Source organism: Protomyctophum bolini (genome assembly GCF_963924005.1).
Source record: "Protomyctophum bolini genome assembly, chromosome: 3".
NCBI lineage: Eukaryota > Metazoa > Chordata > Actinopteri > Myctophiformes > Myctophidae > Protomyctophum > Protomyctophum bolini.
In genome coordinates, this window is record NC_137864.1 from 50,523,142 (window position 1) to 50,538,983 (window position 15,842).

At 42.0% G+C, this 15,842-nt stretch overlaps 1 protein-coding gene across 2 annotated transcripts in view; it reads left to right on the top strand.

Moving 5' to 3' along the window:
* gne (glucosamine (UDP-N-acetyl)-2-epimerase/N-acetylmannosamine kinase) overlaps positions 1-15,109 on the top strand; it is a 56,889-nt gene extending 41,780 nt beyond the window's left edge. For both annotated transcript variants that reach the window (XM_080759220.1, XM_080759219.1), the window contains exons 7-14: positions 1,907-2,119; positions 2,661-2,748; positions 4,321-4,531; positions 6,906-7,035; positions 7,347-7,568; positions 9,127-9,309; positions 9,908-10,024; positions 10,863-15,109. In XM_080759220.1, coding sequence (XP_080615346.1) covers positions 1,907-2,119; positions 2,661-2,748; positions 4,321-4,531; positions 6,906-7,035; positions 7,347-7,568; positions 9,127-9,309; positions 9,908-10,024; positions 10,863-11,098 — 1,400 coding nt within the window. In that variant the 3' untranslated portion in view covers positions 11,099-15,109. The remainder of the gene's footprint in view (positions 1-1,906; positions 2,120-2,660; positions 2,749-4,320; positions 4,532-6,905; positions 7,036-7,346; positions 7,569-9,126; positions 9,310-9,907; positions 10,025-10,862) is intronic.
* Positions 15,110-15,842: the final 733 nt, after the last annotated feature.

Below are 15,842 nucleotides of genomic sequence, written 5' to 3' on the forward strand. Positions count from 1 at the left end.
ATGAGCACTAGTGAGGACCAATAATATGAAGATTGGTTGAAAATGGGCGAAGTGGTCATTTAACTGCTGCACTCCTAGTTGCACAAGAGACATCATGATGTACTTGTTACAGCAAACCCCTCCTGTTTTAGCCCCTCCTATATTCAGCTATTAGTGAAGATTTTCGTCTTACACAAACTCCATTCTCAATTACTCAATTCCCATTGACAATGAATGAAGAACTTTACATCATAGTGTCTATTTTACCTCATGATGATGTACGATGATAAGAGCGCCCCTCACTTCACACGGTTATTTAAGCAATATTACACGAGAGGGTGTGGGTGTGGCCACTTCAGTGATGCTTGCGGAACTCGACTCCGTCTCGTTCCTGACCGCATCACTGTCGTGGCAATAATCACGTTAACCCACACCCTCGAGTGTAATATTGCAATTCTACCACAGTTACCCTTAAAACTATTAAAATCGCTGAAAGAATATATATTTTTAATGACAGATGTAGTCACTACGACCACAACCTTCACAAGAAACTAGCTAGCCTAGCCACCAAGTTTGCTAGCGCTCTGGGAGAACAGAACAGCTGAATTCTTTGTTTTGATTAGGTGGTGAACGGTGCTGGTTTAACCCACGGCTAGAAGGCTGTTTCAACCAATCAGATTGCTTCCTCGAAACGACCTGTGGTAGAATTGTATTTTAAGTGTACATCCTGTATCCATGCACACACACAGGCAGTAAGGAGATGGTGCGTTGTATAAGTGTACATCCTGTATCCATGCACACACACAGGCAGTAAGGAGATGGTGCGTTGTTTAAGTGTACATCCTGTATCCTGTATGCACACAGGCAGTAAGGAGATGGTGCGTTGTATAAGTGTACATCCTGTATCCTGTATGCACACAGGCAGTAAGGAGATGGTGCGTTGTATAAGTGTACATCCTGTATCCTGTATGCACACAGGCAGTAAGGAGATGTATTTTAAGTGTACATCCTGTATCCTGTATGCACACAGGCAGTAAGGAGATGGTGCGTTGTATAAGTGTACATCCTGTATCCTGTATGCACACAGGCAGTAAGGAGATGGTGCGTTGTATGAGTGTACATCCTGTATCCTGTATGCACACAGGCAGTAAGGAGATGGTGCGTTGTATGAGTGTACATCCTGTATCCTGTATGCACACAGGCAGTAAGGAGATGGTGCGTTGTATGAGTGTACATCCTGTATCCTGTATGCACACAGGCAGTAAGGAGACGGTGCGTTGTATGAGTGTACATCCTGTATCCTGTATGCACACAGGCAGTAAGGAGATGGTGCTTTATGTGTACATCCTGTATCCTGTATGCACACAGGCAGTAAGGAGATGGTGCTTTATGTGTACATCCTGTATCCTGTATGCACACAGGCAGTAAGGAGATGGTGCGTTGTATGAGTGTACATCCTGTATCCTGTATGCACACAGGCAGTAAGGAGACGGTGCGTTGTATGAGTGTACATCCTGTATCCTGTATGCACACAGGCAGTAAGGAGATGGTGCGTTGTATGAGTGTACATCCTGTATCCTGTATGCACACAGGCAGTAAGGAGATGGTGCGTTGTTTAAGTGTACATCCTGTATCCTGTATGCACACAGGCAGTAAGGAGATGGTGCGTTGTATGAGTGTACATCCTGTATCCTGTATGCACACAGGCAGTAAGGAGATGGTGCGTTGTATAAGTGTACATCCTGTATCCTGTATGCACACAGGCAGTAAGGAGATGGTGCTTTATGTGTACATCCTGTATCCATGCACACAGGCAGTAAGGAGATGGTGCGTTGTTTAAGTGTACATCCTGTATCCTGTATGCACACAGGCAGTAAGGAGATGGTGCGTTGTATGAGTGTACATCCTGTATCCTGTATGCACACAGGCAGTAAGGAGATGGTGCGTTGCATGAGGAAGAAGGGCATCGAGCAGCACCCTAACTTCCGGGCGGTGAAGCACGTTCCCTTCGACCAGTTCATCCAGCTGGTGTCCCACGCCGGCTGCATGATCGGGAACAGCAGCTGTGGCGTGAGAGAGGCCGGGGCCTTCGGAACGCCCGTCATCAACCTGGGCACCAGACAGACTGGAAGAGAGACAGGTAGGTACAAGACACACAAGACTCTCAAAGAGAATACTGGACTACTCGCCCCGGTGCTTGCCGTTTTTCCTCCCGGAATTTTTCCCAGTGAGGGGGATAACTTTGTAATATGCTATTGGCTGTTTGTATTCTTTTTGGAAAAATATAAAAAGATACTCCTGTGGAAAGGCTATATTATGACTTATATTGAACCTATAAACAATTTAGTATTATTTAGTATATGTAAGGTTTTGCCCCCTCAAATGGTACCTCGTCAGATAATCCCCCACATATCCTACAAAGACTTCTGTGAACAGACTTCACTGTAGTAGCTTTTCATAAATTATATTTGTACTTAGGCTGTTCTGCTGTCATGAAAGTTTATAGTTAGAGAAATTCAAAGTCCAGCCATCTGCTGTCCAGCCTCTCCCACCCCTCACTGGGGAAAGTTCTGGGAGGAAAACAGAAATGGGGCGAGTAGTCTTGTTACCCTCAAAGAGACGGGTGCATGGTGCATGGCGCACGCACGCACTGAATGTCATTGAATGTGTCTGTTTTTCAGGTGAGAATACTCTCCATGTGAGAGATGCTGACACCCACAATAAGATCTACCATGCCCTGGAACTGCAGTTTGGAAAGAGATACCCCTGGTGAGACTCTCTTCTCTTCTTTCCTATCTGTTGGTTTCATGTTGGCATGACCAGACTTGAGGTACTTTGCCACCAGCCAGCTGGTCTAGTACCTGCAGCCTAAGCCTAGTCTGTCTTATTGTCCCATTCAAATAATTAATACAAAATATTATCTTATATATATCTTTAACGAATTGCACAGTTACAAGTATGTAACGTATTTTATACAATGTGTGTGAAATAGAGATACACAAAACTATTAGGCTACAATGTCACATTCTTACAAGAGCTGTACCAATCATTCTACACTTTTAGCACTGATGGTGTCCATAAACGTCAGAATTCATGGTCCAGAAAAGAACAAATATATCAATACATATTTCCTTTTTTGAATGTACCGGTATTCCCATTTGGCTGGATGAACATAATTATGTTTAAAAACCTTTTGAAAAAAATCCAAACAAATATGTTTGAGTATTTCTTTGCAATATGCGCAAAAATAGGGATGCTAGGTTGAAAGTGAATGACAGCAAGTTATGTTTCTGGCACAAAACATCTAAGAATACGTATCGATTTAGAGTTTTAGAACCACAGTTCTAAGGCAGTGGTTACTAAACTGTTCAGGTCGAGACCTAAAATAGATATTAGACGTTTGTCCAAACCAGGGGGGCAGTCAGACGGATATTTTGTGAAGCCACTAAGGAAATGAAAGTTCATATAATGGCCTGTTGTGGCGCTGTCATTGGGCTCAAAAAAACCCATAGCCCCATAGAAGTCCATGTATTTGGGCCCAACTTCACCTAGACTGTATTACCTTAATAAACATGGTCATGAATACTTTTTGCTTCCAGTCACTAGTTTAAAGTCTCATTTCTAATGTCATAATATTCTTTTTGGAAAATTATGGTCCCATTTATAAAAAAAATGACCATAAAGTTGCGCATGTTCTGAGGGGCGTGGCTACCGTTACAGTCTATGAACGGGATCCCCCACCCACTCGAGTCAAAATAAAAACCAACGAAGAAGAAGGGGGAAGTCCCGCCTCGTTGTCTGGGCCAGCCAATGGGCCAGCTGGGCCTGGGCCCGGATCTAGAAAGATGGCTGCCTCCATGGCAAGGACTGACACATAGAGACAGGCTTCATTTTACGTTCATGTTAGACCCGCGGAACGCTTTGTCCATATTTTTTACAGTCTATGGTCCAAACTAGTGAAAATAGCCAATCTAAAAGCTTGCAACACTGCACGAAGCGACACGTTGTGCTTCTTAGTTATTTGTTTCTTTGTTTTCAAATTCATACAATTATTTGAATTTGTTTTTTGTTTAAAAAAAAAAAAAAAAAAGTATTTTGAAATATAGAAGAATATGGTATTTTTTACAAATACAGCATGGAATTTAATTTATTCCAATAATAAAAGAAATATTCTAATAATATTCTTGGGTCTGAGAGGCTAAATGTCATCAAATGGTGGTCCGTGGCTCAAATGCAGAATAAAGAATGGGGATATGAACTGTTCTAAGAGACAGACAGATGCATGTTTACTCAAAGTTTACACAAAGTTAAACAGTCAACGTGAATCTCTCCGCCTTTCAGCTCTAAGATCTACGGCGACGGCAGCGCTGTGCCTCGCATCCTCAAGTTCCTGCGGAGCATCGACCTGGACGAGCCGCTGCAGAAGTCCTTCTGCTTCCCCCCCGTCAAGGACCCCAGCTCGCAGGACATCGACCACATCCTGGAGACGCAGAGCGCCCTGGCCGTGGACCTGGGAGGGACCAACCTCCGTGTGGCCATCGTCTGCATGAGGGTACGTTGGAACGAGATTACAGGAAGAGCTGGCACTATAACGACGAGGGGGCGCCTCCATTTAAAATCGGCCATATTGTCCAAAATGTTTAAATATAAGAAAGATGGTCTTAACCCATTAAATATAAGAAAGATGGTCTTAACCCATTAAGACCTACAAATGCCTTCTGAATCAGTAATTCTCACACTTTCAAGATTTTCCAAAAAATCTTTAAAAAATAGCGCAACGCAAAACTCTAAAATGACACGGTTTTAATGGGTTGTTAAGTAAAGTAAAGTATAGGCTACATGATGTGAACATCAGACTACATTTTATTCTTCAACCTCTTGTTTTATGCCCCACACATTTTGGGTACAGGTTTTGTAGCAATGTGTTGCAATTGTAGAAATATTAGACCTTAAAGTCTCATCATTTTTATTTATAAAAGAATATTGTTTTACCGGTAATCATTTTTGGACAAAATAGCCAATTTGACATGGAGGTGTAAAACACCAGTATCTAAAGTTCTCAACCGAAGAGTAGGGAGACCGCCAATGCACATGTGCTAGTTACAGTATATATCGTATTAACATACTCTACCATGCAGATTGGTTAAAAACATACATGGCATTGTATGTTCTGTGGTCCCATTTCAGCCAACCAGAGGTGAGTATAAGTAATACTCTCTCAGACCATGGTAATCTCATTGGGTTCTCTGCTGGCTGTAGGAAGCTACTATATCCCCGGGTGCCGAGGGGCCTGGTGTAAACCACTATCAGGTACCTCCTTATCAACCAAAGTATTCTGACCAACAAAACTCAGGACCATGTAGCAAATTAAATAGGCAGCTTTTTGAGGCAACGTGTGTGGCTGGTAATGATAACGGAAGGGCTCGCGTTCGCTAATAAATAATGCACTTTAACCAAATGAACCCTTAGCATCCCTATTGTGGGCTTATCATAAAGTAGGCAAACGTTTGGAGAATATTTCGCAAAAATAGCTGATCTGCAGTGCAAGCTCACAATGTGGTCACAATGCATTGTGAGCTTCTAGGTTGGCTATTAATGGAGAAGAGATTTGGTGCAGAGTGAAAAAAAAAGGTCAACAAAGTATATAGGGGTTTAAGTGGATAAAGGGGCAGTTCACCCAAAACATAATTTGTTTTGGTGACTTACCCAGTTTTTGTCTCCCATCGCCCCAATACAAGCTCAGAGGCATTTGATTTGTGATGCTGACATCGCTAAAGAATAACTCGTTATCACTGTTCTGTGAATTATCGGGTAACTGGGCCATGATTCCTGCAAAGAGAAGATTCTGTTGAGTTTTTAAAATATATGCATGCCAAGATATGCATGTCATTCATTGAGTTCTATTATATTGTATTGGGGTTACATTAAACATCTGAACCACTCACACCAAAACAATATCTGCATGGAAAAAATTGCAGATGGCTAAATAGAAATCCAGGTAAGATAATACAAATATGGTAATTTGGGGTGAACTGCTCCTTTTTAAAGGACAAGACGGAACAAGAAATTGCGGTAAACGTTACTTTGTAACGAATTATATTAATCATATCTGTGCTGCCTCAAAATGTTGCCAATTTATCATGGCCTGAACCGTGATTTTAAAATGAACACACAGCTGATACTGGAGGATGAATCACATCAAGCCGGATGAACTCCCTATAACTATAATGGACCAGGGAGTGATTGCTATGGATTCTATGACCATATTAATTTGCATGACCTCAATTACATCTGACTGGCGAGTGCAATGTCACCGGCCTTTTCATTTTAGCATGGGAACATTTGAATATTCTGTTGTGTGTTTAACAAATAAATGTTGTTCTTCCCTCACTGACTTGCTGTATCCTCTTCTCCACATCTCTGTGTGTCTGTGTCTGTCCTCCTCCATGTGTCCCTGTCCTCCTCCATGTGTCCACTCTGTCTGTCCTCCATGTGTCCACTCTGTCTGTCCTCCATGTGTCCACTCTGTCTGTCCTCCATGTGTCCACTCTGTCTGTCCTCCATGTGTCCACTCTGTCTGTCCTCCATGTGTCCACTCTGTCTGTCCTCCATGTGTCCCTGTCCTCCATGTGTCCACTCTGTCTGTCCTCCTCCATGTGTCCCTGTCCTCCTCCATGTGTCCACTCTGTCTGTCCTCCATGTGTCCACTCTGTCTGTCCTCCATGTGTCCACTCTGTCTGTCCTCCATGTGTCCACTCTGTCTGTCCTCCTCCATGTGTCCACTCTGTCTGTCCTCCATGTGTCCACTCGGTCTGTCCTCCATGTGTCCCTGTCCTCCTCCATGTGTCCACTCTGTCTGTCCTCCATGTGTCCACTCTGTCTGTCCTCCTCCATGTGTCCCTGTCCTCTTCCATGTGTCCCTGCAGGGTAAGATAGTGAAGAAGTACACACAGCCCAACCCCAAGACGTACGAGGTGAGGATCCAGCTCATACTGCAGATGTGTAGAGATGCCCTGCTGGACGCTGTCCGTCTCAACTGTAGGATACTGGGAGTAGGTATGTATGCACGCACGCAAGCAAGCACGCACGCACGCACGCACACACACAGATCTAGTTTATTGCTTAACTTCGAACTTCGTTCGAAGGTATTGAATTATTAATGATTAAATGAATAGTGAAAATGTTAAACTAGTTGGAGAAATTGAATCAAAATAATCAAAATAATAATAATTGCTCAAGGGTTACAGACATGTGAGAAGAATAGAAAATGTTTCAACCATGTTTACATAAAAGGCTTTTGGGAGTTTTCCTTCTCTTGAGCATAACTCCTCCTCTAACACTAATCGGTTCTTCATTTCCATTGGCAGGCGTGTCCACAGGAGGGCGGGTCAACCCCCAGGAGGGCGTGGTCCTCCACTCCACCAAGCTGATCCAGGAGTGGTCGTCGGTGGACCTGCGGACGCCCATCTCTGACGCTCTGCACCTGCCCGTCTGGGTGGACAACGACGGCAACTGTGCCGCGCTGGCCGAGAGGAAGTTCGGACACGGCAAGGGAGTGGAGAACTTTGCCGCCATCATCACCGGAACAGGTCTTAGAACTTAGCCTTTATTCTATCGTTACATTTTTCGATCAATCAATTTAGTTTTATTTGTTTTTAATTTATACATCAATGTTTCAGTCAATCACATTTGCCCTGGTTAGAGCTCTCAGCCCTCATGTGATTGGCTGAGCTCTAACCAGCCCTCTTCTGATTGGCTGGGCCCTAAACCAGTCCTCTTCTGATTGACTCTGCCCTAAACCAGCCCTCTTCTTATTGGCTGGGCCCTAAACCAGCCCTCATCTGAATTGGCTGGGCCCTAAACCAGCCCTCACCTGATTGGCTAGGGCTAATCTAATGCAGTGGTTCTCAAAGTCCGGGTCCGGGGACCCAGGGTTCCTTGAGGGGGTTCCAGGAGGTCCTCAGCTAAATTAGTTCATATAGCATCAAAATCTGTTTTACCACTTTAACACTGGCCATTTCAAAATGGCCCACCTTCAAGCAACGCATTGTGAGCTTGTAGATCTGCGATTTTCAAAGAATCTTTTAAAAAATTGAATATTCAGGGTTTGATCCCCGGGCGGGTCATACCAAAGACTCTGAAAAATGGGACCCAGTGCCTCCCTGCTTGGCACTCAGCATCAAGGGTTGGATTGGGGGTAAGTCCCTGCGACATACTAGCGTCATGTCCAGGGGGTGTACTTGTACACCAAGCTGCCTCACACTACAGAAACAGGAGATAGGCTCCTGCCCCCTATGGGCCTCATGGCTCTGCAAGGTTTACTTAATGCTAGGTCTCTTCAACAGGGGGGGTCCTCAAAGGTGGGGCCACTTCACAGGAACGTTTTGTCAAATTGGACAGTGATTTTACGCTTGACAAACGAGATGAACTCAAAGTCAAGTCTGCTGCATCCTTTTCTGATTTTGAAGCATCCATGCTTTTATCTCAACACGACTACTGTAATGCACTTTATGTTGACGTTACCCAAGCCTGCTTGTCGCGACTACGCATCCGCTCGCCTCTTAACCCATTCTGACCTGAGATCAGATTCATACAAGGTTTCCACTGGACACACACTGGTCTGATTAACCCATTCTGACCTGAGATCAGATTCTAAAAATGTCAGTCGTTCTTCGATTTTTCAAAAAAATAGCAGACCTACAAGCTCATAGCGCGCCACCGAGTGGCGCGCTACGAGCTTGTAGATCTGCTATTTTTCAGTAGCTAAAGCATAACATGATGCTAACACCAAAATGGGTTCCCGGTCAGAATGGGTTAACAGGGGCACGGAAGTATGATCACATCTGACTCCCTGTGTGTTACACTAGTAACACAGTTTAAGATTTTAATGTTTGCTTTTGCTTTAAATGGGTTGGCACCATTATACATATCAGAGCTTTTGACCCCAAAATAATCTGCAAGGGTTTTCAGGTCTACGGGGAGTCCCGGGGATCTTTGCCGCTGATCATTTGCCGCTGTAGCGCCCACAGTCCACACAGTGGAAGGATCTTCCACCTCATGTTAGAGCTTCCCAGACCTTGCCTGTGTTTAAATCACGCTTGAAAACTCACTTGTGCTCCGTGGCTCCTTGGATTGGATTGTGTGCAGGCATCGGAGGAGGCATCATCCAGCACAATGAGTTGGTCCACGGCAGCACATTCTGCGCTGCAGAGCTGGGTCACATCATGGTGTCACTGGACGGCCCGGAGTGCATGTGTGGCAGCCGAGGATGTATAGAGGCCTACGCATCTGGAATGGCCCTGCAGAGAGAGGCAAAGAGACTGCACGACGGTAAGAGTGTGTGTCCGTGCATTTGTGTGTGTACGAGTATTTGGAAGCTGTACTGAAAATACTGACATTTTTGCACATCTCTCTGCTAACACACCAGATGTTGTTGTGGTTAATGAAGAGAACAAATCAGTTTTCATTCTTGAAATGGCCTGCACCTTTGACTCTAGCTTAGAGGAAGCCTTTATGACTAAGGTCATTAAGTACCAGCCGCTCCTCCAGTCCATCATTGAACTAGGCTATAGGTGCAATCTATATGTGTTTATCTTCGGCAGCCTAGGACATGTACACAGTTTGGTCGTAAGAGGCTTCCAACAACTTGGGATGCCGAAAAAAGCAGCCAAACGGCTTGCGAAATTCTGTGCAATATCTTCCACTATCGGTAGCCGCCAAATATGGCGAAGACGCTGTTACCTGTACCCCTGAAGGGTGTGTGGGTATTTATTTGTTCGGGATTTGCTGACTGCATTCTGTGCGGCACCTTGTAAATATTTGTGTCCTTGTATTTGTATCTCTTATGTGGACATAAATAAATGATTAAAGTGTGTGTGTGTGTGTGTGTGTGTGTGTGTGTGTGCGTGCGTGCATTCGTGTTCTACAGAGGACCAGTTGAAAGTGGATGGTATGGATGCCAAACTGGTTGAGCCAGTCACTGCTGTTCACCTCATCAATGCTGCCAAACTGGGCAACTCCAAAGCTGAAGCTATCCTTCACACAGGTTAGAATACACACACACAAACACACAGTTAATGAACAAGATGGAAACCTAGGTTTAAGCATGCCAAAAAGAGACACCTCGCGACGCAATGTGTCACTTGTCTATTCTGACTACTGAACTATTTGTTCTTTTTGTCAAGCGAAACGTATGAGACATGGTTTACTGGAGGATTAACACAGCTCAGTGCATTTAAATATTCGTCCAGTAAATAAATAAAAAAAACAATCAAAATCAAAAAATGGCTAGCGGAAAAACACACACACACACACACACACACACACACACACACACACACACACACACACACCCCAAAAACATTATACAGTGCTTGTTTTTCTCTCTTTTTTTTGTTTTTGTTTTTTCGCTGAAGAAAACTAAATATAAACTAAGCTATGATGACTAAAACGACGACTAAATATATTGACAATTTCGCGAACAAATAAAAACAATACTAAAATGTTAGGGAGGAACTAGTGGAGAAGAGATCCAGTAGAACTAAAATACAAATCATTTAAATGCTTGGTTACATGCTGAAAATAGCTGATCTACAAGCTCACAGTGTGACATGTTGTGGGCTTGTAGATTTTTATTTTCAGCATGCAACCAAGTGTAAGATCTGTCATTACAATGCCAAAATAGATTCTAGTCGACTAAATCAACTGTAGATTTAGTCGACTGAATTCTTACGCTATTCAGTCGACTAAAACTAGACTAACACTAAAACATTTCAGGTGACTAAATGTGACCAAAACTAAATTAACATTTTATTCAAAAGTCTACGACTAAAAACGAAATAAAAAAAATTCTGTCAAAATCAACACTCTTATTTCCTGGGCAGCCTCCACGGCATTGGGCGTGGGCATCGTGAACATCCTCCACATCGTCAACCCGTCCATGGTGATCCTGTCGGGCGTGCTGGCCAACTACTACCAGGAACCAGTGCAACACATCATCTCCAAGAGAGCCCTGTACTCCACCCAGAGCATCCAGGTGCTCACCTCTGACCTGGAGGAGCCTGCTTTACTGGGAGCCGCTAGCATGGTGCTAGATTATACCACCAGGAGGATATACTAGAGAGAGAGAGAGAGCTGCTTCTTAGGCTTTGGGACTTCAGGGGACCCTTAGTTTGGTATGCATTAGGACCACGGACCCCCCCCCCCAATAACTTTGAGAGTGTACAAAAAATTAACCTGTAAAAGGGTCCTTATGTACACTCTCTGAGTTACAGACCTGTGAGGGTCCATTTGGTTCCTAACTATCAAACATTTTGCTGGGGAGCCCCTGGAATCCCCTCAAGGACACCCTGGGGGTTCCCGGTCGCACCCCTCACTTTGAGAACCAGTGTACTAAAACACACCGCCTGTTAAAAGACTACAGGTACCATGTTACACTGTTACAGCATCCACGGCATTGAGCCCTGACCTCGCATCATCCCGTGTTCTACTGTCTGGCACAGTGCTAGATTAAATTGTGTGCTGTATCTGCATAGACGACTGTAAACATTACATGGTAAACTTATAAGGACTGCAGGACAAACAGATTAACATTACAAATGCCACATGCTAAGGGACTATGCTGTCCAGCAACACCGTTGGCCAATCTCGCATCACTTCCAGAGGAGCCTGTTGTTGCAGAGGCTTCTTGCATGGTGCTAGAATCTAATGAGAAAAGGGAGAGCAGAGATTATACTGGCGCTTCCCTCAGAGATGCAAGACTTCCCTATACATTCAGTATACAGTAGTATACAGCTAAAAGAAAAAAGGATGTCATGATTTTGTTAGCTCATTCATATAGAACGGAGATAAATGAGAACATAAGTCTACACCCATCCCATCATGTTCCATATAGTCCTTAGGGATACAGCTAACTGACCATTGCTGCTATAAGTCTTTGTTAAGACTGCTATCATTTAAAAGTTACATATTCTGAGTTGATATGGCCAATACATAAATATTATGGACTTCAAAGGTCAACCGTGATTCTTTTAGCCTGAATTTAATTGAATTTCCCACATGGGATCAATAAAGGCCTGACTTTTTTCCCCACTTGTGAAGAAGATGATGTCAAAATCTCATATAACACTTCCCAGTGTTTTCTGTGTGTCGAGAGCATGCTCGGTAGGCATTGGAACGTCTCTGGCAGTAGCGTACGCAAAAAAATGCTGTTTGACATGCTGTAGGCTGGCAGAGATTCCCCTTTGATCTCGTGCTTATATACAACCACAGCACACCAGTGCCAATATCTCACAGTACAGCATGGTCCAGAGTGTAGCCTATTGCTGCTTACGTGTGTTCAGGAGGAGTCTATAATGTGATTTGCTTTATTGTCTAGCAATCTGGTTAAAATAGTTTATCTTTTATTTAATTTTTTTTGCCAGAGCACTTTAAATCTAATCCCAGTTTAAATGGCATGCAATTCCTACACCCCTATCGCAAGAACAAAAGCGGTTGACAAATAGGCACAGTGTTCTGTTGCACATAAACATTCCCAGTGCAAAATTGCTGCAGGTAAAGGTACCGTTCATAGTGAAACAAAATGTGTATAATTGAATGTATACTTTGACAAAAGAAATGCCAATTAATTTATGTTATTGTGAAGCAGATCAACGGCTACCAATGATCATCCATCCACTGATGTTTGTCCACACTTTGAGTCTAGGTGATATTCTCTATCTGCTATTGCCTGTACAGGTCTAGAGCCTTGTTTTTCTGTTCAGACATAGTGAAAGAATATCTATTTTTACTGTGTATTGCTTGAGGTACAATCAAATGCCTGAGACGGAAAGAACGTTATAGACATGACCAAAATATTGCTGAAACAAGTGCTCATTTTGGAATATCAATCATTTTCGTTCTTTATTATTATTTTTATGTCAGTCCGCTAACTGAACGTCTATTCTGTCAGTTTGAATAGTTAAGGAATTGATTTATGTCCGCAACCGATCATATTAGGTAAGATGTAAATGTAATTTATGTACCTGTTCTTGGAGATTTTGAGTCAATTTTAATGGTACATAATATGTTTTTGTTTTGAAAGTATTTAAACTGAAAATAACAAACCACCTTGTTATTGTTTTATTTTAAGAAGAACAAAGTGATTCTCCAGAGCTGTTACAATTCTCCATATTCAGACTGCAGCCATCTTGCCAGCAAAAAAAATAATAAAAAAATACTGATCTTAAAGCTAACAATGTGTTGCATCAATTCATAAGACATCTTGCAGATCAAATGGTCTACGGTTTGATCCTCACGGACCATTTGTTCTAAAATACTCCCCATTACATCTGAGCAGCACACTGCTAGGTCAAATGCCTCTGGGATCAATAGCTTATAGATCAATAAACATTCAGGTTAAATGTTTCCTACAATTTGAGTTTGCAATTTTTAATGCATTTTTTTTTTCCTTTGAACATGACAAAAAGAAAATAAACGTGCCAATGTTGTTTATAGGCCAATAGCCCCCGCTCTTGCTAAGCGACCCCATCTATTGGACAATGTAGGAATAGAAAAATAAGTCACTGAGCACAAATGAGAAAATAACAGTTTTTGGAGTGTCTCTTTTTTTTTCTTTTTAGAATATTTGCTGACAATATTCGTTATCTGTTATCTGTGTGTACTATCTAAACAGTTTTATGGTAGGGCTTTTATTTTTTATCATTAATGCATTGTTTCACTTGCATGTTTATTTGTACATGGGAACAAGAAATAGGCTTCAATTCAAGTGCAGCAAATAAGATGTTATGAAGCCGCTTCGTTGAGTTAAATTAACACTGAGAATATTTACTGTGTACTGTACAGAATAGTCTGACTTCAACATGGAGACACAAACACATTGCGTATCTCCAAATGCATGTGAAGAGCCTTCAAATACATGTAATTTCATGCTCAGTCACATAGGTAGTCAGTCCTATTATCAAACAACGGTCAACCTTCGTTAGAAATAAACATCTTGAAACACGTTAAAACCTGAACAGAACCAGTAGTGTGTGATTGAGCTGAAGCACACACTTGATCGGGCCCATTTCAGTCAAGTCATTTAAAATGACAGCAAAATAGTAAAATGACTTGGTTCAAATTAAATATGAAATATTCCAATGTCAGTTATTTATTTATATATTTTGAAATATAAAAGCTGCAGAATATAATTCCAGAATTATATTAGTCATACTAAGTGGACCCAATCTCTGATTGATCCAATATGTAATTTGTGGCTCTGCTTACAGTATGTGGCGCTGCCAAAACTCGGATATGTTTATATGAATATCATTTTCCTCTGTGATGCTGCAGTAGATGTCTCTTTTGTGCCTTTATATTATGTTATGTGTTAACATACAGTTAACAAAATACACCGGCTGTAACAGTATGTCTGTTTTCATTTGTCTTTTTTTTATCTGTCCTTTACGTTTACAATCTCTTTTGGACCAGTGACACTGAAGTATTTATTTATCAGCCTAATGACCTATCTCTGATTTGTTGTTTATACTGCGACAGATGCTGGGAACTATATAATAACAGGGTTCCAGCCATGAGTAAAATCCAGTCCTTTAAATACATACCACTTGAACCCCAGCATCCATAATTCTGGAATTCTGGAAGAAATAGTGTCAGGCTATGTGAGGCGTTGTGAAGCATTGTGAGCATAATTGTAGATCGTACAGAGTGAAAGTACAGAGTTAATTCATGACCAGTGTTCTAGTCGGGTTTGAGTAACTTGTCATGTGATTGTGAGGTTCAGGAGCGACAACTCCAATGTCTTTCCACTGCTATTACCAATACACTAAATGCTGACATTCTTTGCACAAATCAGGCATATCTCACAGTTAAAGCAGCTGTGGTTACACAGACAGACATGGCGAATATATTTGTGTTTTGATGCATTTCGTGTATAAATATAATGCATTCATTTGTTTAATTAAAATCCCATAGTGTTTGCAGCTAGTTGCATGAAGGGACTGGGAGTCAGGTGAGTGCTTGTCACCTGAACCCTTTGAGACAGGCTGACCTGTTAATAATTAACTGCAATGGCATTGTTCTGCAACTGGTCAAGAAAGCCTACCTCTAGTTGTTTAGGCCTACTGTAGCATTGGACAACACAAAAGCAGGAAACAAACGGGGATGTGGGATAGTATTCTGTAAGCGAGGGGTTATTAAAAATGCCCAGAAACTCTTTTTAATAAAATATCCAAAGGGGAAACTGTCCTGTCACAAACACATCACAGTACTAACAGCCTTTGTATTTGTAGCTCAGCTGCTCATAGTAAATAGGCCCATCCCATATAAATAAGGAAATTGGCTTTCATTTCCATTCTGATTCTAGTTTCATTCTGAAATAAATTAGTGCACTATTGTGTTTAATTAGTCAGAGAATGCATACTGGCCAAGTAAAAATGCTATGGCGTGCATGTTTGTATTTGGCTATACAAACATTATTTTGCTATACAAACAAACATTCTATCATTTGCTAATTGCTATGATAGAATCTAATCCATCAGCATAGACATGGCATGCAGAATCTTGCAGATCATGGGACTCGTGCGTGTTAAATTTCATTGGTCGTTTTGAAGGCTTTGAAGTGCGATTGGTTCACGGGGTTGTCAATCACCAGCCAATAGTGTCTGATTGGTCTTCATCCGTTTCCGCTTGATTCGTTTGTCTACACCAAGGATGCTTTAGTGACGTCACCCTAATGCGGAAGTACTCCAAAGCAGTGGTTCCCAAACTTTCAAAGTGAAATATGATACATTTTAAATACATAAATAAATAAAGTAAATCTTAATCTTAATTTGTATTTTATTTTGCCTTTCTTTTTTTCCCCTGAA